Source organism: Strix aluco, chromosome 5 (genome assembly GCF_031877795.1).
Source record: "Strix aluco isolate bStrAlu1 chromosome 5, bStrAlu1.hap1, whole genome shotgun sequence".
In the NCBI taxonomy this organism is placed as follows: Eukaryota; Metazoa; Chordata; class Aves; order Strigiformes; family Strigidae; genus Strix; species Strix aluco.
The window spans coordinates 30,256,771-30,282,184 of record NC_133935.1 but is presented as its reverse complement, the minus strand read 5'-3'; the positions used below and the strand labels follow the sequence as shown (position 1 = coordinate 30,282,184).

The window sequence follows — 25,414 nt, the reverse complement described above, 5'->3', positions numbered from 1 at the left end:
TCCCAGTTTCCAGTGTTACAGCTCCTATCGCCTTTCCTCTTGCCCCATTAACTACTCCTCCCTCCCGCGCTGCCTGACAGCTGCCTGGCATTTTGGGTGCGGTGCGGCGCTGCGGTGCGGCACTGCGGTGGTGCTCGGGCTGCTTTTCTAGGCACAGGAACGTGACACTTATCTCGAGTCTTCTGTCTTTATCACTAAAATGATCATGTTACCCAGAGTTTTAGGCTTGTTTCAAGCACTTCTATTTATTTCTTTACCCAAGAGACAAAAAACCCCAGACTCCAGATGAAGCCAATGTATGAAGATGGGAATGCCTCTGTGTGTGTGGTGTGTATGCATCTCCAATTTTTCATGTCTTCTGGCTGCAGGCCTCTCAGATACAATGCCCACACCTTGAGGGTAGTGCAAGGAAGCAACCTTTGTTGGGGAGCAATAAGCCAGGAGGAGAGCTAGTGTTTGGGTTTCTTCCCTAGGGAGACCTGGGGTGGTCCCCAAGTCTCAAAACAGAGAGACAAAAAACCCAGAGCTGCTTCCCTGGTACCACAGCCTCTACACTCTTATCTCCTTATCCAACATCTTTAACTTTCTAAAACCTATGACAGTTCCAGAGCAGGGAATGACCAGGATTACAGCCCTCATGACTATAGGAAGAGGTAGAGAGGGCTCTCTTCTGAACATAGGGCTGCTTTTCTTCCCTTAGCCTCTGGTTTGACAGTGAGGTCTTAAATATCAGTGGCCCCTTCTCCACAACTACTTCACATCTATTCATGGAAAAGAAACCACTGGGGCTTTTCTGCTCTGCAACTGACTGGACCATGCTTGGCTGCTCCAAGAGCATCTACGTAGTTCCTCACAGAAAAATATCCAGGCCTGGTTTGATGGCAGGAAGGGCTGGATACATTCTGAAGACATTTTTGTCTCCTCTCAGTTCCTATCCTACATGGCTCAGGCTATGTGGGAGAACCCAAAGGCCAGTTGCTGTTGAGTCTTTACGTTTGGATATGGGAAACGCCATGCCCATGGTTCTGACAGTCCTCAGTGGATTGCACCCTGCACCTCTGCCTTCAGTTTGGAAAGAGAAGAAGCAAGTCTGGCAAGTTGTCCTGTCAGTCATCTTCCTGCCAAGTGGGAGGCAGAGGGAACCAGTGCTCCCAAATTTCTTCCCTGGAAGAGCCCAGCATGGGAAGGAAGCTGTCCAACAACTACATCTTCCTGCTGCCAGTGACCAGGTCAGGGCTCAGTTTCTGCTGGCAATCTTTTTCTTACGGGCAGAGACCAGATCATAGAAAGGATCCTGTGTGATGCTGGTCCTGGAAATAAGAGGAAGTGGGAGCAAAAGTAAGAGAATTAATGCTGGAGAATGGCACAGACAACCTAACTGAACTTGCACAGAGACACTACTCACCAAAATGTAGGACAGGAGATCTGCAGACCCACAGCAGAGAATTTAGCTGTGGCTAGAGATTCTCCAGAAGGGACCTTGAAACTCTTTGAAATCAAGAGGTAGCACAGGTGCTAGACTGTAAAAATTTCTTTCCACCCCCTTTTTCAAGCTCTGGTAGCCAAATAAACTGCATGACCACTTGTCCCTGGGGCAAGCTCAGGCCTCCAGTTCTGGTCTCCTCACCGTATTGCCTCAATCCACTCATCACGTTCTGCTGGTGTGGCTGCTGAGATCTTGTAGGACTGATGCTTGCCTTCAACCACCTTCCCATCCCCATCCGTTTTGCAGGCTTTGATCTTCTGCCCTTTGCAGTTGGGATTGAAGAGCTCAAAGCAGTTCTGTCAGGGAACAAAATGGAGCATTAGGGGAGGACAGGGTGGACCAAAGAGACTATGCTGCCTTGAACCATGGATGACAGGCTCAGAGAACTTCCAAAGGGGAGGAGACCATTCTGTCTCTGAAATGCAACAGAGCCTTTCCATCCCCACCCCAAGAACCCCTATGAGTTAGATCTCCAGGCCACACCTCTTAGGTAAATACATCCCTCTTGTGAAGGACTGGTCACTAAAACAGGCTTTATGGAGAGATGGAGCATCAACAGTTATCAGAAAACACCTTCTGAGACCTGCTCCACTCATGAAGATCTCTCTCCCTTTTAAGTAGATGCAACATCCTCTCTTTTGCCTGCCACCATACAGATAAAAAGCACTTTTCCCAAAGTCATGACACATCAAAACATGGGTACCCCCAAAAGATGCGCAGACAAAGAGTTTCACTTCCTGGCCAAGTTTCTGAACACCACAGCACTCTCTGGTCTACATGGGCTGTAACTCATTATGGAGAGCCCTGGAGAGAGAAACTGAACCCACATCTCTTGGTGCAAAGTAAGTAGGGAGTCAGCTGTGTGCACTCATCTCTGCCTCCCTGCACTCACAAACACTCGTGAAAACAGTACAATACAGCCATCCAAAAGACAGGTCTCCACACCAGATCTTCCCTGGTAAAATACCATCATGTTTAGAGAACAACGTGTTTAGATGGGGGGACAAGGCAGTCTGGAATGGCACTTTCCCTCTGAGAAGCATGGTAAGAGTAGGGTGTGTGCACCCTCTCTTCCCTCTGACCTCCTGAGAGCCTGCACTGGCAGAGTACCAAGCCACAGAGACTTACCGGCTTTTTGGGATCATCTACTTTCCGGACTGATAAGTTCTCCAGGGGGATAATGCCCAGAGGCTCTTTGTCCTGAAAGCAAGGAAACATGAATTAACACCCAACATCCTCCCCACACCTATGCCACTATTTAGAGCCTCTGATTTCCCAGACATGTGCCTTTGTGAGGGTGACTAGGGCAGTGTATGCCTGGGGAGACCTCCTCCACTTACACAGTGGGGAGCTTACTTAGCAGGAGATCACAGCAATAGCTGCATTGTCCAGCCTCTCTCCTCCTTAAGACCAGAGGCGAGAAAACAGCATAGGAGAGAAGGGAGGTCTGAGTTCAGTCTAGGAGCATAGGGTAGAAGGGAAGAGTTGCCCCCTACCCTCTACTCCTTCTTGGCCCCTCAGAGGCTCATAACCACCCAGGACACAGTTTCCCAGTTGGGAGTTGAGCCTTTACCGTGGTATATTCAAAGTAGTACAGGCAGTTATCGGTCAGAATGAACCAACGGCGTTTCCAGGTTTTCACACGTCCTCCTTAAGGCAGTGAGGTTCAAAATCCATTAGTCACACATTTTGCTGTCCTTCCCCCTCCCCCTCACCCAGCCCCAAGCTCCAGACATGCACACACAGACATACCCTCCCAGCTCTCCCTGTAGATCAGCCCCAAGGAGGCAACCATGGTGCTCACCGCTGACGTGAAGCCATATGGTCGACACGCACACACACAGGGAGCCAGTTTTGATCTGATGGGGCTGGGAATGGGGAGGGGTGAGGAATATCTTTCTGAGCCCCTTTTTGAGCAGACAGAGCCTGCGGGAGCTGGGAGGAGAGAGTAGCCGGCTGGTTTCAACAGCAGGTGTCAGCCTCACCCCACCGCAGCAGACTGGAGGGAAGGACAGCAGACATGCTGGTGGATTCCTGGGGGAGATTTGTGGTGGGAGGTGGGCAGGTGGGGAATTCAGAGGAGCTAGGGGAATCCTATCCTTACCTAGTTTCAGGAGCCAGCCCTCACGGTTAGGGTTGAAGAAAGTATGTGTGAGGTCATTCCCATCATCCTCTGGTATGGAGAACGGCTCATTCTTTATGCTCTCAAACAGGTTCTGCACCAGAGCATTGGTGGGGGAAAGAGAGAAAGAAAAAGAAAGAAATTTCTGACAAATCTTGTACACAACTCTTCTAGGTCCATCTGGTTCATCACTATATTTCCACAGGGGCAGGCAGGTGAATGGGGAGGGGAGTGGGCAGTGAGCACCGGGGGTACAACAATCAGTCTACATCTCACAAGGTCTCAAGGGGGATCACCAGCTTTTTTCTGCATCCTGTGTCAAAAAAAGTGACCCAGTTTGGAAAGTCACAGGCACAAAAGTGTGCACCGCCATCAAGACAGGCTGCAGCAACCAAACCCAGCATGTCACACTAGTGCCACTATGGGTAGTACTAAGGCACTGGGGGGATACATGACACGGAAGAGACTGCAGCCTCATTTAGGCCCTGGCTTGGTGGTGCCAAACACTCTGCTGAGAACTTGTATGTAGAGACCAACACACACATCTCCATGACCACAAGGAGGTACATTTCATAGAACCAAGGCTTTTGCACTCAGGGACACAAAGGATGACATTCATAACAACAGAGTGACAGGGAGGCAGGTTACTAGCTTTCAAGGGATACAAAAATATTGTTCACATCATTGGATTTGCCATAATTTATTACACAAATCTCAAGCCAAGAAAAAAAAAGAAACTGCAGGCTTCTGCAACTTCCCTCAAATTACCTGAAAGAAATGACACTCTGGAGAGAAATCTAAAGCCTTTACCCTGAGGGGATGCTGCTCAGCAAACCCAAGTGTGGGATGTAGGCACCCTCTTTGACACAAGACACAAGTTATTCTCCCCAGGTTGGCTGGGTGAAGCTAGACACATGTAGGCAGGCTGCCCACCTCTACCTTGCCTCGTAAGGCAGGTCCTATGCCTGCTGAGCCTTTGGGAAAATGGTAGTTCCAGCTTTACCAATGGATGCATCCCCTGTCTCTGTCTCCCCCACACTGCATCTTCATCCTCTGGGATCAGAGACACCATGGACCTGCTGAGAGCTTGGCAGATGCTGGAAGAGATGCTGGAAAAGACCCTGACACTCATCTGGGGCTTGTTGGTTCTACTCACTCAAAGATATATCCTGGTGTAAGAGAGACCAGGCACTGGTGTCCTGACTGATGTGAACACTGGAGTCAGCTGAGACATTTAGGTACAAAAAGGAAAAGGGATTCATAATCTGGGCCACGGTGACATTGTCTCACACACACAGAGACACAAGAAACAGACAGCCCCCTTGCGGGCTAGGACTTTCAAATTTGGCCGAAAGAGTTGGGTGCCCAGCTACCTCCCACAGAGGCGGGTGCCCCATTCACACAGCCTCATACCTACACAGTACACAGATACCTGCAGCTCATATCTTCTTCTCTCACACAGTTACAGTATCTGTTCCTCTCTCACACAGACACACTTAAAAGCTCAACTTTTCTTAAACTGACACTGCTACTCCCTGAATATCTCCAGCCCTGTCTTTCTTGCTCCATGTCCTCACTAACAAGCATGTGTGCAGCCCCTCTCCAAAGAAGTTTCTACATTTTCCAGCTTTGCTTTTGTATGTACTTCCCTGTTTTCTTGCGCAGCCCTTCCCCTTGTATGGCAGAAGGTCAGTAGGCCTGTATTACACTGAGACCTGTGGAACTTTGCTTCTCAGTGGACCCCAAGCCAGAGAGAAAAGAGGGACTGTTTAGAAAATGGGATGTCTCCTTACCTTTAAGAGCTCTTCTGGCAGGTCCCCTCCCTTGTCAATGCCTCTGTTGATGGATACAAACCTTTCAAAGGGGGGTTTGTCTTTCACATTGGGGTTATGCAGGCTGGTGTTAAGCATGATGATAGAGAAGGACAGTATATAACAGGTATCTGGCAATGAGAAAGAAAACCAGGATGGGTAGCGCTTGTCTTAGAGGGCAGCTCAATCCACACCCTAACAGGTGGCTTGGTTTCCAGTCACTGGAGAACAGCATCATCCTCTCAGCTGTAGGTAAAAGGGAGATGTCCCCTCTGCTAGAAGAAAGAGGGACAGAGATGATCTCTTATGATGGGGGTGATTCTATCCCCTCAGGGTAATGTGGCAAATTGGGTAAATCTGGTCTGATAATGGCTCTGCCAGCAGGAAAGTTTCTACAGACCCGTGTATGTCAGTGCTATCCTTGCTGCAATGAGGTATACCTCATGTGGGGCTGGGAGCACTTCTCAAGTCTGTTTCCCATGGGGATTGACTGGAGCACAATAGCAAAAGGAGGACTGAAGACCCTCAGCCTGTTGAAAATCTTCACAGGAACTGGGCTCTCTCCTTCAGCTTAAGGGGAAACACCCACACTTCCAAGTGATGCCCTCTGTGGTTTGTGAATGGAAAAGGAAGGTTCGTCTCTCTAGCAAACAGTGGAGCTCAGCTTCACAGGCCTTCTTCTCCCCATAACTACCTGTGGACTGGAATACTCCCGGGTTACACTTGCAGTACCAGTTGGCAAAGGCCTCCATCATCCGGTCAATCTTCTGTGCTTCCCCAGGCAGCCGGAAGCTCCATAAGAACTGTCTATCAGGATCAACATGCCAGAGAGTTAGTCAGATCGGGTGCAAGGGATATTTATCCCTTCCCTCAAACCATGGGACACCATGAAAATAAAATGTCATCCCATCACACTGGGGAGATGCCATAGAGCATGAAGCAGGAGCTCTGCTCCTTTCTCTAGAAATTAGTTGGGTTCATCAGCCTCAAACACCCTAAAAGCAGGAAGCAGAACTAATCATCCTGGAAATCATGGTTCCTCTTCCATAATGAGTGTCCTGCAAGGCAGCAGAGACCTCAAGAGAAAAGAGTCCTGCCAGGAGACTGGCTTATAAGAAAAGAGTGTAACAAGATAAAAGAAAGACAGAGTCGCTTTGTCACTGACATAACTAGCACTGTGGACAGACATGTTTCCTGGTGCAAAAAATAACGTGCCCCATCCCCACAGCCATTGAAGCCACAGTGACCCACTTTGCTTTTTCCATCTTCTCTGCACAGGGCCAATCCAGTCAAGGGGCCAGGAAAAGAGTTCTCCCAGGAAAAGGTGTTAACACCTCACAGCAACAATCTTGGCGCCAACACATGCAGCAAGGCCTTGGAAAGACCCATTTCAGCCCAGTAGGTCTTCACAACCTTCCTGGGTGGCTAGACCCAGTGGCTGAGCAGGCTCCTGCCTCATCCCCTCCATCCTGCATGCTCACTCACCTCAGTGCCTGCACCAGGTTGAGGTTGGCAAACTGGTGACATGCCACAAAGGCTTGGAGGATCTCAATGTTTATGGGGTCCCTGGGAGAGGATAGAAGGAAAAGATCAGAAGAGAACTTTGACCCTGGTCAGTTTGGATGCCCCTTGGTTTGACAACATGCACCTGTCTCCATCCCAGCCACTTCCCATCTGACCAACAAGAAGCCAAGACACACACTCTTGTCTGGGAAGACAGACCCCGTTACAGGCAGGATGAAAGGTAGCCCATACAGCCAGCCTTAACCACATTCCAAAGACCCGCCCTGGGGTGCACTGCCCACCCAGCCCACTGCAATTTGAGGTATGCTCAGTCTTGGCACTTGACTGAGGTCTGCCAGGGGTCAACTAAAATGGTAGTTGAGAGGGGGCAGGCAGGACAGGGCCTCCAAAGGGCCTCCTCATCCTGGCTGCATTGCTCACCTCCCACCTAGGTAATCCCCAATGGCTGTCTTGTTCAGGCCTTCACCCTTGTGGAGGAATTTGGCAATCTCTTGCAGGTCTGAAGACAATACCTGGTGCTCAATCAGGTACTGGATCCCCTGGGGAAGGAGAAGCAAGACAGTGAAGTAAGACAGCTCTGTGGGCTGATGAGAAAGTAGGACCTCAACACCCTGATATCAGCCTTCCTTGGCTTTGATGATGTTGCCTCTTCTGTTACTCCTGAGCCCCTTTATGGGAGACCACAGCCATGTTCCCACCCTTATTCCATCCCTCTTCATTCACCATGGTGTGTCAGTCATATTTCCATTTCATCCCTAGATTTGGATAAATGTTTCACTGGGATGGAAACTCAAGCAAACAGAAAAGGACAATGTAGGTTAAAAGTCCAAAAACTCAAAGTCAAAATAGTTCATTTTAACATTTTCAATCAAAATATCTTAGTGTTCTCTTCCTAAATGTAATCTTTTTCTGAACTAACTTAAAGAAAAAAATGTTTAAAAGAAGATATAATAAAAAAATGTACTCAGACAAAAATACAGGCTTGAGACAACTTAAAATTGTTTTTTTCTAAATTCTCTTCTACGCCACAGAGAAGTCTGCAATCTTTTCAGCTCCATCCTCCCCAGCCAGTAAGTATGGAATATGTTTTTTAAGGAATATAGAGGGTCTGAGTTGAGCTGCTCAAAGAGTCAACATCGTATTTTAGAGGTAGTTTCATGATTTTCAAAGTCACAGAAAGTTGAGGTTTTGTTCAGATTCTTAACAATGTCTAAACCTCTCCAGACCACATTGCAATTCTCCTCACAAAATACAATAAAGGAATGAAAATTGTTTTAGATCCATCAAAATGTTCTACTTCAACAGAATCAATTCACTTTGCCTTGTAATATGTAAGAAACTATTTCTAAAATGCCCCAAAGAAAAAGCAGTTTCAAAAGAAGAATCTGAAATGTTTGTGAGATTTTTTTCCACACTATTTTTCTTTTTCCCCAGACAGAATTTTGGTAAGATCAATTTAATTTTGCAAAGTATTGCAGTGATGATTTTCCAGAATAAAATGTTTCTCCCAAAAGGTTTTTTTCTGTCAGATTCCTAACACTTACCTCCTCTAGCCTCAGGAACTTGCCGTGAGATCTTGGAGATAGGAACTCATTTAAACTACCAGCATTGCATGGATGAAGTGTAACCTTAGCAAGGAGGGGCAAAGAAAGTTCCTTGCATTGAAGCACCTCTTAGACTATGGCATGTAGCAAAAAGGAAGCAATAAAGAAAGATCTGCATAATATAGGCACATAGTATAACATTTTGACCAGGCTGATTGGCATTGAACTAATAAAGTTGGGTTTGGGTCAGAACTAGTTCAGGTATTTCTGCACAGTATGGCACAGTTTCATAGAGAGAGATGCCTCTGGGGCCTCAAACGAAGGTCAGGCAGAAAGACAAAATGAAAGCTGCTCTCACACAAGCTGTAGGTACGGATATCACTGCTCTGAGACAACTCCCACTAGCAGAGGGATGTCCAGGGTACTGGGAAGCACTCCAGCTGTGGTGTGGATACGGGGGAAGACATCTTGAGGGTCTCAGCAAGGCAGAGGAGAAGTCATGAAAAGTTGGCACTCAGACCATCAGCCACCCAAGATGTTCCTCTGGTGATTAGCTGACAATGAGCAAATGTTCAGTCGCACCTTGTGGTTTTCCTTATAGAGCTCAAAAAAATGGTCCACCAGTGAGGAGGAAGGAAGAGAAAACTATCTTTCTCACATCTCTACTTAATCATGACAATTTTAGAGCTTTCTGCAGAGGGCTGAAGGCTATGGAGTCTGGATGCCACTGGTCAGAGTCCCAGAAAGTGAAAAACCTGGATTCATTCCACCAGTACTACCAAAACTACTTCCAAAATGACAGAGACAGCTTGTCCTCTTCTGTTCTGAATGAGCCAAGGAACCTGACACACTCTCAAAACTTCTCATCTTCTTCTTACTTCATCTTCCTCCATCACACTATGGCCAATTTTTAGCCTCTCACAGGCAAGAAGAACTGGGCTGAAGGAGATTTGTCTTTCTTGACACATTGGCAGTGTTAAACTATCCTCCCTTTATTTCTCTTAGTTTTGGGTTACATCTGATGGGATGGTCTATAGGCACATGATGGGGAGAGGCAGAACAGCTTGATCTTATTCAGGAACCTTATTCAGGGACAGGATGGAGGGTGCTACTAACTGGTGCCTTAGTGAGGTAGGAAACCAGCCCTACAGTCCCATGCTGTAGGTCCTTTGACATGGGTGGCTGCAAGTGGACCAGTAGCCAACAGAAGCTCTTCCTCACAGCTTTCTCCTCATAGGTGGAATGAACAAATCCTACCTTTGCAGGGTCCATGTTGAATTTCTTCCGGCCCAGGGACAGAAGTTTATCCCTCTGTGATAGTTTGCTGCAAACATGAAGAAGAAAGAAAGTCAGTCAGTCAAACTTAGAATAAAGGGCCATGTTTCAATTCACTCACAAGATAAGTTAGATATCTCAAGGACAGGTCTCTGACTATCCAGGAATAAAGAGAAATCTTAGAGGAGAGAAGGGTATTCCTGGCCTTATTTCCCTGTTCTTGTTGTGATCCAAATCCCATTGGTGTTTTTGTTTTCTCAATATCAAGAGAGAGACTTTGTAAACAAAGGAATACCCATCTTGTCCCACTTGCCTGGTCTGCTCCCCAGGATTATTGTCTGCCTCTTGCCTCTCCTGTGCATTTTGGAAGTGCTCAATCTCTGCAAACACTTCAGAAATCTCTTCCTTCAACTTCTGCAAAAGAAATATCAGGAGAATGAAGGCGATGGAAGGAAAAAGAGCAGACACCTACAGAGCATGTCTGTCTTCTTCTCTCAATCATAGGAAAATGACAGGTCAGATGGTCATGACCAGCCAAGGATGTTTATGAAATGGGCACTGTTCTGGGGTGACCCTGCTGGATTCCAGATGAAAACAATGGGAGAGAGGGGCAGAGGGATGTTCTCATGTCTGTTGTTAATCAAGGTTGGAAAATCAAGCTTAGCCAGCGTGGAGAGTGTCAGAGAACTCACCCCAGTGTTGATTTCAGTTCCTCAAACAGTGTCAGATCTGACACTCCTTCCATTATGCCCATTTCCTTCTAGCTTTTATTTTGCATAGCTCTGCTACACATCCAGGCAAGAGGAAGTGGAACCAGTGTCTGTGAGGTCAATATGGACCTGAAGTGGCCACATTGTGAAACACAAATTTTTTAACACACCTATCATTCAAATATCATTGAGCAGATACCTGTCTTTAAGTGGAAAAAGAAGAGAGGAAGAGTAAAAGAAGAGTAATCACTGCCAAATTTAAAAAATACAATTGTAGAAGTCAGTTTCCTTTAGGCCCATGACAGACCATGGCCTTCTTGGCTGGATATTCTGTGTTACCAAGGAAATTAAGATGTCTGTATCTCCTTGCTTACATCCTGCAGTTATGGTCCTCCTTAGAGCCAGAGTGCATCACAGTTCTCTTCCAGGAATCACCCAAATTCTTCCCCATGCAAACCAGAATAGGCAGGGGAAGAACGGTTGTTTTATGACAGAACTTGCATCAATGAGGAGGGAGGATGTGGCTACAGTATTCATCCAGATAGAGAAACTGAAGTTCTCCAATATCCCATAATTTAAAAGAGCTTCTGGATTTCAGTTTTGCTCTGGCCTTCATCTTGTTGTGCTTCATCAGTCTCCAGAGCCAGGAGTGTTCCTTACTAAGGTTTAGGTATTGCACAGATGTAACAAAGACATTATCTTAGCTCCTGAATTTCAAATTATTATCAGTTTTGTAATTTTATTCACTGCTGTCTTTTGGCAGGGTAACCAGCAAGTCTAGACCCATCCTCTTCTCTCCTCCCTCTCCCACCACCAGACATCCCCGCCAAGTCTTTGTGTTAAAGGGTATTGCTAGATACTTTCTGAAGAAATCCACCTGGGAAAATGCCTCTAGTTCTAGGTACTCTTTCAGCTAAACTCATCGTGCTCCATTGCACAATTCATACCCCATTGGTTGATGGCTTTGGGATTTAGAGTAAGGGTCTGTGTACTCTAGCAGCTTTTCTCTGTCCATAGTGGGTAAAAAAATGTAGCATTCCTATTAAAATATCCTGCCTTGTACAGTGCCCATTGTCTATTCTGAGAATTTAAGAGATAAGAACTACAGACAAGAAAACCACATGCACATATATTCATAGACTGTTTTGCAAGAAGGGAGAAGACACCATTCTGATTTGCAGTGGAGATGATGAGTCTGCAAGCCTGAGAAGTAATAGGTAGTTTGGCTTAATCCTTTACTCTGTGCAAGGAAATATTGCACCTATTCCCCAGGCATCTGGACATCTTCATGTTGTGGGAAAATCAGTGCAAGTCCAATGATTCAGTGCAATAAGCTCTCTCTAATGGGAGGCCACATTCCGTGCGGAGGTGGAGGCAGAACAGAATAGAAAGTGTATGGCACTATGCATGACTGCAATGTGATATTACTGACTGATTTTGAATCTTCCACTTTCAGACATTTTAGGAGTCAATAGAGAAATGTTTGGGTGGAGAAACTTGTGTGGAAGGTCCTGCCATCACACCTCTCTAAAGAGACAGGATCCTTAATGGAGGACTTGTTACAGGTCCACAAACTAAATAAAAGTTTGATAAACACAGGGGGATGCAGCAGGTAACTAGGACTGATATGTCATTAGCAGGTAATCAGTAATTTAAAATAATCATAAATGCTGAGCCAGATCCCTGCTAGTGTGTCTTAGTAAAGTCATATTCATTTCCTTACCCTAAATATGCAATCCCAGCTCATCCCTGCTAATGTGCTGACCAGCCTTTCTCAAATATCCCATTAGGGTAGTTGATGACTCCTGCAGCAGAGAGTACCATAGGCTGGACACTGGCAGCAAATATGCCAGGGCAGCCTGAAGTTCAGAATTCAAGCTGGATCATGCCAGAGCAAATGACTCCTGTGCAGAAGCACTTCTGCATCATCCGGACTGTTATGTTATGACACACCTTGGTGAAGACAGTTTTGAGAAGGTTAGGTACACGGGAAGAACAGGATGTTCCTTACCTTAATGTCCTCCAAAAGCTCCTGTCTGTGCTGCCTGATTATCTCTATTTCAGCTTCCTCAGCCTCACTCAAGTCAGTTGACCCTGGAAGAACAAAGATACCTGTGAGAATAGTACTGGGACCAACATATCACAGGAAAAGCTGCCTCAGCCTTTCAGTGCCTATCCTTTCATAGGGTCATGCCACAGCAACTCTGATTTCTGTGTTTCAGCATCTATGTTCCCTGCTGTTGGAGCCACTGCACCTCAGCTTTGCCCTGCAAATGGTTCTCAGTCCAGAGCAAGCAGCACAGACCCATATATCCCTTCTAGCAGCCAGATGCTGCACTGGTAGCCCTCCGATCTAACCCTGCAGCCACCTACCCCACCCACTCAACCGATTTTGCTCACTGCAAGCATAATGAAGAGGTCTTACCAAATGGTCTTTGTTGGTTTTTATGTCAGTCATCTTTATGGTACTGAAAAACTGTGACCTAAATACTTCACCTACATCCAAACCTCCCATGAAGAGCCATGGGCTTCATGGATTGATCCACCTTAGCTAGTCAGAAATGACTTAAGAGAGAGAATCGAGGTTTTTCAAGTCTGAGGGCAGGATCTGGGGGGATGAAAGCCTTGCTGAAGAAGGAGCATCTGTGGGAGGCTGTTGTTCTGTGGACCACAGACAATGCAGAAATACAAGTAGGCTTCCTTGTAATGTACAGGAAGTTAAACAGATAACAGCAGAGTCAAGGCAACCACAAAATGATTCATAAAAGACCTAGAAGAATTGGGGTGACAGCACTGCTGCTAAATATAATTCAGGTGAAACACAGTCTCCTCAGCAAGGAGAAAGAGGAGGCTGCAGCCCTAGAGAAGCAAAGAAGATTGTGAGCCATAAGAAAAAAAACAAGGCTGGGAGCACTGGAGCTCCTGGGAGGTCACTGCAGAACTTGTGGACAGGATTCTTGCTGCAACTAAACACTGGGAGACAAAGCTTCCCCAGGAAGCCAGGTCAGGTCACTGGATGCCTTACTCCACTGTTTCATAAGCCAAAATCCCCTGGGCTCCAGTCTTCCTGGAAAAAGAGGAAGTGGCGCCAGTTGCCTTGGAAATTCTTAGCGTGGATCTCACATGCAAAACAACAGCTATAAATATGAGTGGGGAAAAAGGGGAAGGAACTAGTCAAGACAGACAGAAGGGGGACAAGGGTAGTCATCTTAGAGCCCATATGCTTCTTTGCTGTCATTGCCACAACAGCTCAGAGAGACATGCCTTCCCTGAGCCTAATCTTTCCCTCATCCTCCCAGCTGGATGAGTTTCCATGTGTTAAGTCTGTCCTATTACTTTTCTCAGGCTGCAGCCTCTCTCCTGTCACTCCTCCCGCTGTTGTCAATCATTGCATTCCCTGGGGAGAGGCGCTGATCCTCTGGGAGGAAAGCACTAGGCAAGGAGCCAGCATGAAGCCCTGGCCCATGTCCCCTCCCACCTCTGCAAGCAGCCCTCATGAAGAGCTGAAAGAAGCTGACTGATTGCTGAAGTCGGTCAAGAGGGGAGGAAAACCTGCGGCATCCAGCAGCTTGCAACAACCAAGTCTGCATGTGAGGGGAAAACAAACAAACAAACAGACAGAAACAACAACAAAAACCCATGCAGTTGCTTTGCTGCTTGTTAGGCAGGTTGCTGACTTCCCCTTGAATGTCAGCCCTGCGCCTGTGAGTGGTGCCTGGGTCTTTCAGCTTACTTTATGTCTCCTGCCGTCTTGGCATCTGCAGGAGATGAGTCCAGCCTCTCAGCATCCCCAGAGTTATCTCTCTCACCCCTATGGGGGCTGTTATATGTGGAAACACTGGGGTGATTCCTTGACAAATTACCACAAAGAGCCTTTTATCTGTATTTCATGCCACAAAAGCACCTTAGCAGGACATACCTGAGGAACTTCTTTTTCCCCCACCCCATCAGCAAAGTTTGTGGTGTGGCTGGTTGCTTTGCTTCAGTTGTTATCTATCTACTGAAGCAGCCTAAAGCATCTCAAAGAGACGTGAGGGTCCCAGAGGACACCATCTATCCCACACAACCCCCACCGAGCCTGTAAATAACTCAGTCCCCCTTCCTCTTGAACATCTGAAAACCCCAACTCCCAAGTAATTTGCCTGTCCATTTTGTCAGAATGAGAAAAGTGTGGGAAGGACTGTGTGTGTGTGGTGAAGGCAGGGGAGAAAAAGCATACAAGTCGTGGAGAAGTGGAGGGTATTGAGGGATAAAATCAGGAAAGGGTGACATAATAAGAAAAAAATGTATGGGTGAAACTTTCAGAGAAATTTAGATTGAGGTGCAGAGGGGGTCCTTGTAAGGTTTCATAAGTTTCTTAAACATCTTAAGTCCCCGATTGTCTTGGAAAATAATTCTGAGGTCCATGCCTGCATGTTACGCCGTTTCCCTAACAGAAAGCCTAATGCTCTGCTCAAGTCTGTTTTGAAGCCGTTCATCAATGTTACTGCACACACTTCCCCTAACTGTAGACGTGAACACAGAAGGCTTGTTTGGGCAACCATCCACAGAAAGGCAGCAAAGACAGCAGAGGCAGGTGGGCAAGAAGCAGATGAGATAATGAGAGGAGGCTGCTTTGCCTTTCCTTCCCTCTCTGCATTGAGAACAAGCTGAGCTGGCAGGAGAGGGACACTCTGAGTGAAGCACTGCCTGGCTTGCTCCAGATGCTTGCAATGGCAGAGGGAATTCATCCCTGAACTGGGGGACTGAGGAACAGCTTCAGCCTCATCAAAGTCCTCCGTATCACCAAGTTCCACTTCCCCCTAGGGCTAAGTCAGGTCACAGATGAAACACAGCCCTGGTCAGGGTTCTCTGCACAGGGGGAAATTTCACCCCGCAAAAAAACCCGCAGGTTTCAGGGGAGCAGTGTCAGCCAAACCAACACTGAAGTCTTCCAGTTCAGTCACAAGACATAAAAAACTGGCTAGCATCTTCTCCAGAGAGGACATGAAGTTGCGGCTTGGAATTTACTTTCAGAGAGCAAATGTTGAAAGGAAAGCACATCAGTATCACATTTGTGGGGCTTACACCTGCTCCTGAGGTTGTTTCCCCCCTCTCAGGGCAGACCCAGATAGAAAGACCTGCTAGTTCTTCATTAATTGCCCAGGCTTGTATTTTTAGTGCTGTGACTCAGAAGAGACTTCAATTCCAGTTGTTGTAACTTACGCCCTCAACCTCCCCATCTGAAGGGCAGGTTGGACTTACCCAAAAGTCTGGGTACTCATGGGGCCTGCAAAGAGTACTGTTTGGTGGTCTCATTTCCCATTGCAAAGGGCTGTGCAGAGCTGTCCAGGTGCTAAGTGAGGCTTTCACTCCCAAGCAAAAGTATATAAATAAAAAGATAGTGTTTGAAGCACAGAAATAAGTGGGAAGTGACTACCCAGAAGAGCGGGAAGGATGGACTGCAGAAACCGTAGGGGAAGGTTATGAGGAATGACTGCATCTGTAGCACTGTTACAGACCATTTGCATGCTACCTACCTACCCACAGTGTAACAGCAGAGGTTCAGCTGTCCCATTTGCAAGGTAAGGTAGAGCTCTGAGTGTGTCTGCTAAAGGCTTTGGGCACCTCCACCCATGGCAACACACAAACAAAACAGCTTGATGGGCACATTCGGCCTGGATGAGGCTGTCTGGTGGAAGAATTTCACCTGAAATTCCTTTTCTTTTTTGACATGGCTGCTGTGTCACCTCCAGCACAGACCACCAGCTCCTCAGCCAAATACCAGGGTGGTACCAGGCAGATAACAGGAAGCTTTCCAGCTCCTAAATTCCCTCCAGCTCAACCTGTCTCTCTCCTGCAGCCACTCCACAGTTCTCTTACAGCTTGTGTCAGAAGAAATTCAACATGGACCTCACACAGGTTTAATTTGCATATTCCAGCTATGGGGGGAAAGGTGTGAAGAAGAATTTATGTTGTCTCCTGGTTTCCTTATCCCACATGACAACTTAGAGCAATCAGGATAGCTTCCAGCCACCTTCGCCTATGGCTCTCACCCCACACATCCCAGCATGTGGTAGCATGGCACCAGTCTGCTCTCCCAGTTCCACACACCCAGCTCAAGGATTTGGTATACTGGCTCTGTGGCCTCACCCAGACAGTTGCTAAAGGGTCCTGAAGGAAGCTGAAAGAGGACATCCACTGCAGGGGGGGCAGCCTCCCCACAGACATAGGTCTCGTCTCCACGCAGCTGTGGTGGGCAGGTACCTAACAGGACCATTGTGTCCTCAGGTAGGAGTGACTCCAGGGAAAGGTGTATGTGGACCTCCGACCTTCAGGAAAATGATGCCACAACTGAGCAACTTTAAACACATACAGTACTCTAAAGCTCACTGGAAAACTGCATCTGGCAGCAGTCTTGGCTCCCAAGGTAGAGCAGCAACAAACCAACCCACTTTCCCACCCAGCTGTGAAGTGATAGGCTGGGACTGAGAAAAGACGTCAGTCAGAAACAGCACATCTCTTCAGGCATTGCCTGTCTCCAGGCTTTGCCTCTAGCCAGAGCTGAGCAAACCTGCATTGTCCCTGAGCAGGATCTCATTGTGCTATTGCAGTGTGTAACTTTCAAGACAGTAACACATAACTTGAGTTAATGACTGTGTCAGACCATCAGTTCTGAGAGCCTCAGTTTCTGTGGAAAGCACACCCCAAAATAAGTAGCAAAACATGACGTTACCCCCCTCCTCCTGCCCAGCTTGTCCGCTTTGTCCACAGTTGCTTTCAGGTGGTGAGGGCTGGGTGATCTGAAGATACCTACCTTCACCAACATTCATAGCCAGATGCTGGCAAAAGCTCAGCTCCCATAGGTCCCACCAATTTCCCTGGCAAGCAAGGCTGGTATGTGGTTTGAGCATGCCCTTTGTTTGGCTACCCATCTAGGAGCTAAAAAGTGCAGAACAATTGTTGGAACTGGGTGTTGCTTTTTCCTTTCACTCTGTGCTCTATATCCTATATGCAGAAGCCTGTGAGGAGAGTCAGACACAGCAGGACCATTGCAAGATGATCCCTTTACTTCCTGGCCCTTGTTCACCCTATTCCCTTTCGGCTCTCCCTATCTGCTGCCTTTGCACAGGCACACATTCAGAGCTTTCTCAGCCAGAGGCAAGAAATGTTCAGTCTGGCAGTATGCCTTTCCCTGCTGAATCCCAACCACTTTATCCACCTCCTGCCAAAGTAGGAAATAAAACCTGAGATCTGTCTCGGTTCCTCAGATGCAGCTTATCTCCCCTAACCCACATCTGCCTTTTGAGATTATTTCTGGACCAGGCAGGCCCACCTGCAGGTCACTTGGAGTTCGTAGAACCCTAATTCAGTCATTTACCTTTAACATGGACATAAACAAGAGAGGTCCCATTACCAAAAGCCTTGCAAGCAAGTTGCACTGGGATACCCAACTGCATGAGAGACTCTGCAAAGGCAAACTAGCTCCTAAGGCCTGTAGGGAAACACCACTGAGGAACTTGCAAGCCATGTGAGAGTTGCATGAAGAGAAGCCAAAGTTTATAGGTGCCATCCCAAGTGACACATATACCCTTGATACCCCTGAGCCAGTTTCCAGCTCAGCTCAGAATCACCAGCACAAGGATCACAGCAGTGGACACTCTCATCACAAAGGCCATTCAAATCGGTGGGAAAATTTCTCCTGACAGGAGTTTGCTTACAGGACAGCAAGTAAAACAAGAAACAAGCGTAATGCTGAAGACTGAGAAGCAGTTAATGGCACCACCAGGGATCTTCCACCATCTCATTCCTCAGCCACCAGCCACAGGATCCACTCTAGCTGCTGGGATTTTATGGTGCGCTCTGCCCTGTCAAACTGAGTGCACAGCCCTCACAGAAAACAAGACAAAAGATGGTCAAGGCTTACCATCAGGACAGAAGTCCATCCTGAAGAGCACAAGATATTTTCAACAAAAGTGTTGTTCCTCCTTGCCTTCTGCTTGTTCAGATGCTTCACAGAACTGAAACAACTTGGAGCCAGTGACCAAGATTGTAGCAGCATTAGGGGGGGCGGGTTGCCCTGTGACTCCGCCCTTCCTTTCTTCGTCCCTCCGACCACATCTCATGAGCTTGCATCAGTGAAGGAAACTGTATGTGCATATCGCTATGAGCTAACAGGGACTGCTTGGCTACTTCTGAAATGCAAATCCACCAATGCATTTCCATCCCAGCAGCTTTTTGGGGAATCTCTGAGCCTGCATCTCTGTCTGAAGGGACTGAAATGAGCAGCAAGAGGCTGATAGTACTTTGGGCTTTTGTCTGAGATACTCCAAGGAGAGAGGGGGGGGAAAAAAGGAAGTTCTTGATTCAGAAAACCCATCTGATTCAGGAAGTGGTTTCATTTTAAAGGAAAGATTCTTCCTGTGTTAATTATGCAGCAGGTGGTGGGGGGATGGACACTCCAAAATTGGAGGATGGTTGATGGAGGGGAGAAGAGAATCTTTTTCTTCTTTTTCCTCCCCCACTGCTCACTAAGTGACTTGTACTCAGAGTCCTGGTCTTTTTTTTTTTTTTTTTTTTTTTTTTTCCCACGCAAACTGTTTTTCTTGGGAAGCCTTTTAAGTAAGGATGGAGTGAACTGAGGAGGAATTAATTACTCTCTCAGGTTTAGCGATATTCCTGCTGGTGTGAGAGCTGGCATTAGCAGGACAGTTTTGAAGGCACTTATGCTGCTCTGTTCACCTGCAAGTCAGAGAAGTGCTCTTTTCCTCCATCCCCTCCACACAGCCCCAGAAGGCTGTACACTTCCCCTTGAGTTCAGTTTGGTTGCCAGTGATTTATGTTGTAGATCTCTGATGTAGGCAATGTGGGAAAAAAGAAGCATGCAGGAGAGCACTATGTCAGAGCCAGAAGAACTGGTCAAGGCAAAATTCAAACCAGGTGTGATACCCAACCTGGGCTCTTGTCTTCTCTAGCAGGACTGAAGATGTAGAGGGATGACTCTTCTCCATGCATTTACCTCTGAAGCACTCTACATCCTTAGCTCCCTGACCTGTTGCTGTAGTCACAGCAGGCCTTGAGCAGAACAGCAAAACAGGTCCAGACCTCTACCTAATGTGCTGGGTTTGTGTGTATGGTGGGGGGTTTTGGCAGTGGGGGAGGGGACTACAGCAGTGGACCCCTGTGAGAAGCTTCTCAAAGCTCTCCAGACTCCAAGTTGGACCCACCTCTGTGCCAAGGCTGAGCCAATTAGTGACGGTGGCCACACCTCTGTGATAACATATTTAAGAAGGGGAACCTGGGAGAGGGAGTTGGAGTTGTGAGGAGGAGTTGTGAGAAGGACACCTATGCAAACACTGAGGTCAGTGGAAGAAAGAAGGAGAAAGCGGGGGGAGGTACACCGGTGCAGAGACCTCTTTGCAGTCTGTGGTGAGAGAGCAGGCTGTCCCCCTGCAGCCCATGGAGGACTACGGTGGAGCAGATGCCCGCCTGCAGTCCATGGAGGACCCCACACCAGAGCAGGTGACTGTGCTCAAAGAAGGCTGGGACTCTGTGGGAGGAAGAACCCTCTGCTGTTGTAGTTCAGTGCTGGGAGGACTGCAACACACAGGAAGGATCCATGCTGGAGCAGCTCATGAAGGGCTGTGGCCCATGGAAGGACTCATGTCAGAGAAAGTTTGTGGAAGACTCTCCCGTGAGAGGGACACTACACTGGAGTAGGGGAAGAATGCGAGAAGTCCTCCCCCTGAGGAGGAAGGAGCGGCAGGACTGATGACATACCCCCATTCCCTTCACCCTGTGCTGCTGGGGGGGGGGTAGGTAGAGAAATTGGGAGCAAAGCTGAGCCTGGGAAGAAGGGAAGGGTGTGGGGAAGGTGTTTTTAAGATGTGGTAATGCTTCTCACTGTCCTACTCTGTCTGTTAAGTGTTGTTGTTAATGTTTGAATTAAATTGATGTTCCTTTTCTTCCTCTAACAAGTCTGTCTTTTGCCCGTGACAGTAATGGGTGAGTCATCCCTCCCTGTCCTCATCTCAGTTCCTGAGCCTTTTGCTTTATTTTTCTCCTTCCTGTTCCTGAGGGGGAAGGGATGAGTGAGTGGTTGTGTGGTGCTTAGTTTCCCTCTGGGCTCAAACCACGACACTACCACATCAGAGGAGAATTCACTGCCCCACAGTCCAGCTCAGTGTCCCAATTGTTGCACTGGGACTGGGTCCAGCATATCACCTCCAGTCCTTCCATCATTGTTTTCCACAAAAAAATTGTTTCAGCAGTATTGCAGCTGACATCAAGCAGACATGACAACCTGAATCACTTTCTTGAAAGACCTGATCTTGTCTGCCTCAAAGGTAGGTGACATATATAAGCAGCTTGATCAGGGCTGTTCTTATACATGGGTCTGTGGGCAGGTCAAACCACAAGCACCCTGCAAACACCAACGGATGCCTCTGTGCACTGCAGAAGTACGCTCAGCCACTCCAACAGAGAGCAATGCAAAACCTGTACCTGTGTCTCTACTTGCTTCATCTCTTAACTCCTTGATGTTTCTTTCTTCTCACAGCTTTTCCTGAATGTCTGTTGGAATCCCTGACTTCCCTGTTTTGTGATCTTACCTACTAATTCAGCTCAATGATCACCTCCACTACTTGCATTCTCCTGGTTCTGGTAGCCTTGTTATGCACTGTTAAAAAACTCCATAAGTCTTTTTCATGTAAAAATGAAACACCTGTGAGATGCCTTCTCATAAGGGTACACAAGAAGTGAGATAGGACTGTATAATTAAACTAAGCCTAGAGCATCTCCCATTCTTTCCAAAGCGCAGGGTAAGTATGTCTCCCTCTCCAGGTCCTTAGTCTCCTACTCATTCACATGGTGCGCAGACTAGTTTGGTTCCAGGCTTATCCTGGAGCAAAACAACCAGTTCCTCTCTTGAGGAAATCTAGACCCAGATGATAGGTCAGTTTGCTTGAGCATCCCATACAGGCAATACAGATCTGTACTGAACTCAGGTAGACACCAACACTATCCCAGCCAGAAATGCATCCAGAAATGCCTTTAAGATAAATAAGACATGTTCTGTGGTCATGGCATGAAAATACCATAAAAGGGCTACAACCCAACCATCTCATTATTTCAAGTAAAAAAGGCGGAAGGGAACCAAAGGAAAAAGCAAAGACAGAGAGAATGAGGGAGAACAAGAGGAAGGAAGGAGAGGAAGGAAGGAGGAAAGATAGTAAGCACAAAAGCAAGCAAGCAAGAAAGAAGGTAAAAATTAATTATGCCCCAGGGGCATAGAAGCATCAAATTGATCCTAGGAGAGATGAGATTTAAATGCTATACAGTGTGGTCAGAGCTAGCCCACAGCCAGTGGCTTAGAGCACATGGGTTCTCCCACTGATAGGCCAGCATAGATACAACCTAGGTCAAATACAGACTAAGCAAGGACAATTTGACATGCAGCAAAAATCAGCTTATGCTGAAAGATACTCACATCCAGGGGACTGACTCTTATATTGGGCAGTGATTCTGGCATCTTCCTCCTCTAGAGAAACCTGTGGCCTACACATTTAAAAAACCCACTATGATGACTGCAGCAACATCTGAGAAAAGAGCAACCCAGATGAGATCAAGGTCATATCTCATATCTCATCAAGAAATGCACTCCTTGGAGAAGCAGGAGACTGGAGGAAAAACCAAAGAACATTTTTCAGGTGATAGAGATCATTTCAACAAGGTAAAGAGTAGAGCTGGAAATGGCCAGTCCTGGCTCCAAGACATACCTGTCTCAGAGGTGCAAAGTTCTCTTAGCTGTGCAAGAGGTGTCAATAAGGGAAGAAGAAGACTGGGTGGGAGAGGATGTTGAGGGACCTACATAATATCAGGGTAAGTGAAGGGGACTGTGAGAGGTCAGATATGTCTTGGGTTGGATTGGGGTGGGATTTGGCCCTTTTTGTCCCCTCTTTTCACTCCCCTTCACATCCACCATTCCACAGGTAAAACAGTGCTTCTCCTGTGCCTCAGCGTTGTTGGGAACAGGGACAGAAAGAAGCATATCCCTGGAAATCAGCGCTTCTGATACAGGACTGGTGTTAGATCCAGTAACTGCTTGTGCCACCTGCACATCCTTCCCATCTGTGGTTATCTCAGGCTGGGGCTGTGCAGGCAAGAGGTGGGAGTGTGTGCAGTGTGGGGATCCAGGTTGGTCCAGCAGTTCTCACCTCGCCAAGCATGGGCAGATTAGGCAGGTTGCTGCAGATCAATACTCCAGGCTGCTTCCTGTGCCTCCTGTGCCATGAACCATTCTTTCTCCCATGATGCTCCCTGACTGTACACAGAGACTCGTATTGGAGTTGTGAATATCTGTTGTTCTGGGGTCACAAAAGAAAATATTAAACCAAAAGCATGGGTGCACTTTTCTACTACTTGGTATAGGCTTAAAATAATTGTGTAAATAAAAAAGAAATATAAATATTTCCTACTACTTTCAAGGGGATAAAGACAATGACAAAGTGGCATATATTTTTCTGTGCTGAACATGTTGACTGTATTCCCACAACTCTCCACAGAGAGACAAAGTACAGGTCTGTACAAATTCAATAGCCCCTTCAGGAGGTTTAGGCTTCCATCCAGGTTGGGTTTAGGGATTGTAGTATGTCAGGAGAGAGTTTAGCACTTCTTACACAGTATTTTGGGGATTATGAGCTGCACAGATGGTATTCTGATGCAAGGTAAAACAGCACCAAGCAAAGACAATAACAGGATTTTTCGTATAACAATTGGAATAAAATAATTCTTGTCCAGTGTGAGGAGAAACACAGACTGTGACAGCCAGAGCAGTAGCTCAGGATGCAAATGTGCAGGCAGTAAGTAAAGCTACCAGTGCAGAGTTCCTGGATTAGCCTATTCTCAACTGCTTTTACTAGTTCAAGGAACTGAAGTCTATTTTAAAGGTAGAAGGCCACAGGAAAAATAAAACCTCTTATAAAGATTACAGGAGGGTCACTTAGAGTCTGATAAACTTGAATGAAGTGCCAGAGGAATTTTTTTGTTTGACTTGGAAGTGCATCAAGACTGAAGCTTTATGCCTTTGAAAAAAAATTGTAGAAGTCAAGCAAAAGATTTTACTTTAGTAGTTCAGGAAGTATTAGTCTTGTAAAAGAGAGTAGCTATAGATTTCCTTAGTACTCTAAACAGATCTTTTCAGTTCCCTGATGCAGCCTTCCTAGAAGATACCATAGCTTACAAGTGAAGATATGTATTAGATCTGGTTTTACAAAGCGTAGTATATCTAACATCTGATAACATATAAAGAGTGCTAGCATTCAGGGGAGTCAAGACAAGCAGCTGACATTCAAGTTAGAATTTATGTATTCTCCAGTCTCTGTTACCTCCCTCTACACCAGGAAGGTGAAGAATATTGTTGAACCATCTGAGCACCTCATGGGAAATGATGTGCAGTCAGATCTTGATCTGTATTTATCACCATTAAGTAACAGAGTAGTATCAGCAAGATGGGGGTTGTTACTGGCTGAGAACAAAATGTCTGTAACATTGGAAACCCATATCAGAATCACTGGGGACTTGAAGAAATATGGAGAACCAGATAAGGCCAAGCCATAAAAAATTTGTATGATTTAGAGCCTGTGAACAACTTCTCAGCTGAGGGAAGTGCAAGTGTGAATCAGCCATCATGAAGAACTTGGTGTCCAAAGGTCTGTGCCATGGTCTTCTGCTTACCCAGGAATATAGTGGAGAAGAGGTGGAGGGAGTGATCCTCTTTCAGTGCTCCAGGTAGGAGGATGGCAGTGGACCTGCTATTTTGCCCCAGACTGGAAAGGTTGAGATCCTCTAGTTTAAAGGAGCCTCCATGACACAAAGTATCAGTAATCAATCACCTTCATCTGATGGCAGCGGGGCTGGTCTCCCGAAAAGCCCATGGGTAAAACAGGTCCAAAACTCAGTAAGCACCATTTGCAAGTTGAGTTGGTTATGAGTTACATCGTAAATGTAGGTAGTTTGTGTTCAGCAAGGCTGAATTGGAAACTTCATTTTTTTCCTAAGCTTTTGCTTGTCAGGGTAAATTTAAGCTAGAGAAGCACTTGGCGTGGCTGTGTTAGAAAACAGACCCTGTATGAAGCAACTCCACAACCTCACTAACAGGGACTGCAGAACATCATGGACTGAGGTACATTGCCCCACTTCAGTTATGATCTGAGCTTTGAATTCAGGGCAGGCTTTTCAAACAAGTGTGGCAGTCAGTGGGAAACCTCAGTAGTGAGGGGAGAGGGGGGCAGCAACAGGGAGAGGTGGGAGTTTTGGAGAAGAGAAGCAGCAAAGCAAGAACTAAAAGCAGGAGGCAGGTGGTGCAAAACTGTGTGAATGGGGAAGTGGGAAGACGCAAAAGGGGAATATAGCAAGCAGAGACAGTTTGCAGCCCAGCCAGAATGATGCAGATTACTCTCTTCTCTGGTGGAGGCCCAGCACACACAGAAAAGGTCTCAGGGCCACTCAGGATTGCCTGAGCAATAGCTCACAGAAAATAGATCTTATCAGGGCCCAGGGTAATGAGAATACCTGCTGTGGCCATGCCCTGTGTGTGCAAAGAAATGGGCCTCCTGTTCCCCCCAGGAAAGGATTCCTCCTGTTACTCTGTGCTGAAGGACAAGCCTCCTGCTCAGCTCCTGCCCTCCTATGCAGGGCTGTGAAATGCAAACACCATTTCTGGAAGAGCCCCCTGACCCTTTTCCCATCCTCTCCGAGGGAGCAGAAACCTACAGAAAGAAGGAGAGAGATGGAGCAGTCCTCACTGCTTTGGATCCTTGTGAGGGGAAAAAAGGTATCATGCATTTCCTCCCTTCCCTGCCATCCCACATGGGTACCGTGCAAACCCAGCACGGATGGGTCACTCGGAGGTGACCCCCAGCAGTCTCTCAGAGCAAAACTGTCTCACTGAGCAATTCTTTCCC

General features: G+C 46.9%; 1 protein-coding gene across 1 annotated transcript; it reads right to left on the bottom strand.

Moving 5' to 3' along the window:
- Nucleotides 1–227: 227 nt before the first annotated feature.
- CYTH4 (cytohesin 4) lies at nt 228–18,460 on the bottom strand. The gene is made up of 13 exons (XM_074826577.1): nt 18,379–18,460; nt 12,484–12,566; nt 10,076–10,176; nt 9,745–9,811; nt 7,364–7,482; nt 6,905–6,985; nt 6,114–6,226; nt 5,402–5,550; nt 3,591–3,702; nt 3,060–3,136; nt 2,615–2,686; nt 1,628–1,782; nt 228–1,310 (listed from the first exon to the last, which is right to left on the bottom strand). The coding sequence occupies exons 1-13, from the start codon at nt 18,395–18,397 to the stop codon at nt 1,238–1,240; spliced, it is 1,221 nt and encodes a 406-aa protein (XP_074682678.1). The 5' UTR covers nt 18,398–18,460; the 3' UTR covers nt 228–1,237.
- Nucleotides 18,461–25,414: the final 6,954 nt, after the last annotated feature.

Excerpts from the sequence above, each read along its gene's own strand:
- CYTH4 (XM_074826577.1), bottom strand. Across the intron at positions 10,177-12,483 it reads AGCTTTTGGAGGACATTAAG|AAGTTGAAGGAAGAGATTTC; the intron begins GTAAGGAACATC and ends TTTCTTTTGCAG. Across the intron at positions 2,687-3,059 it reads ACTACTTTGAATATACCACG|GACAAAGAGCCTCTGGGCAT; the intron begins GTAAAGGCTCAA and ends CCTTGCTTTCAG.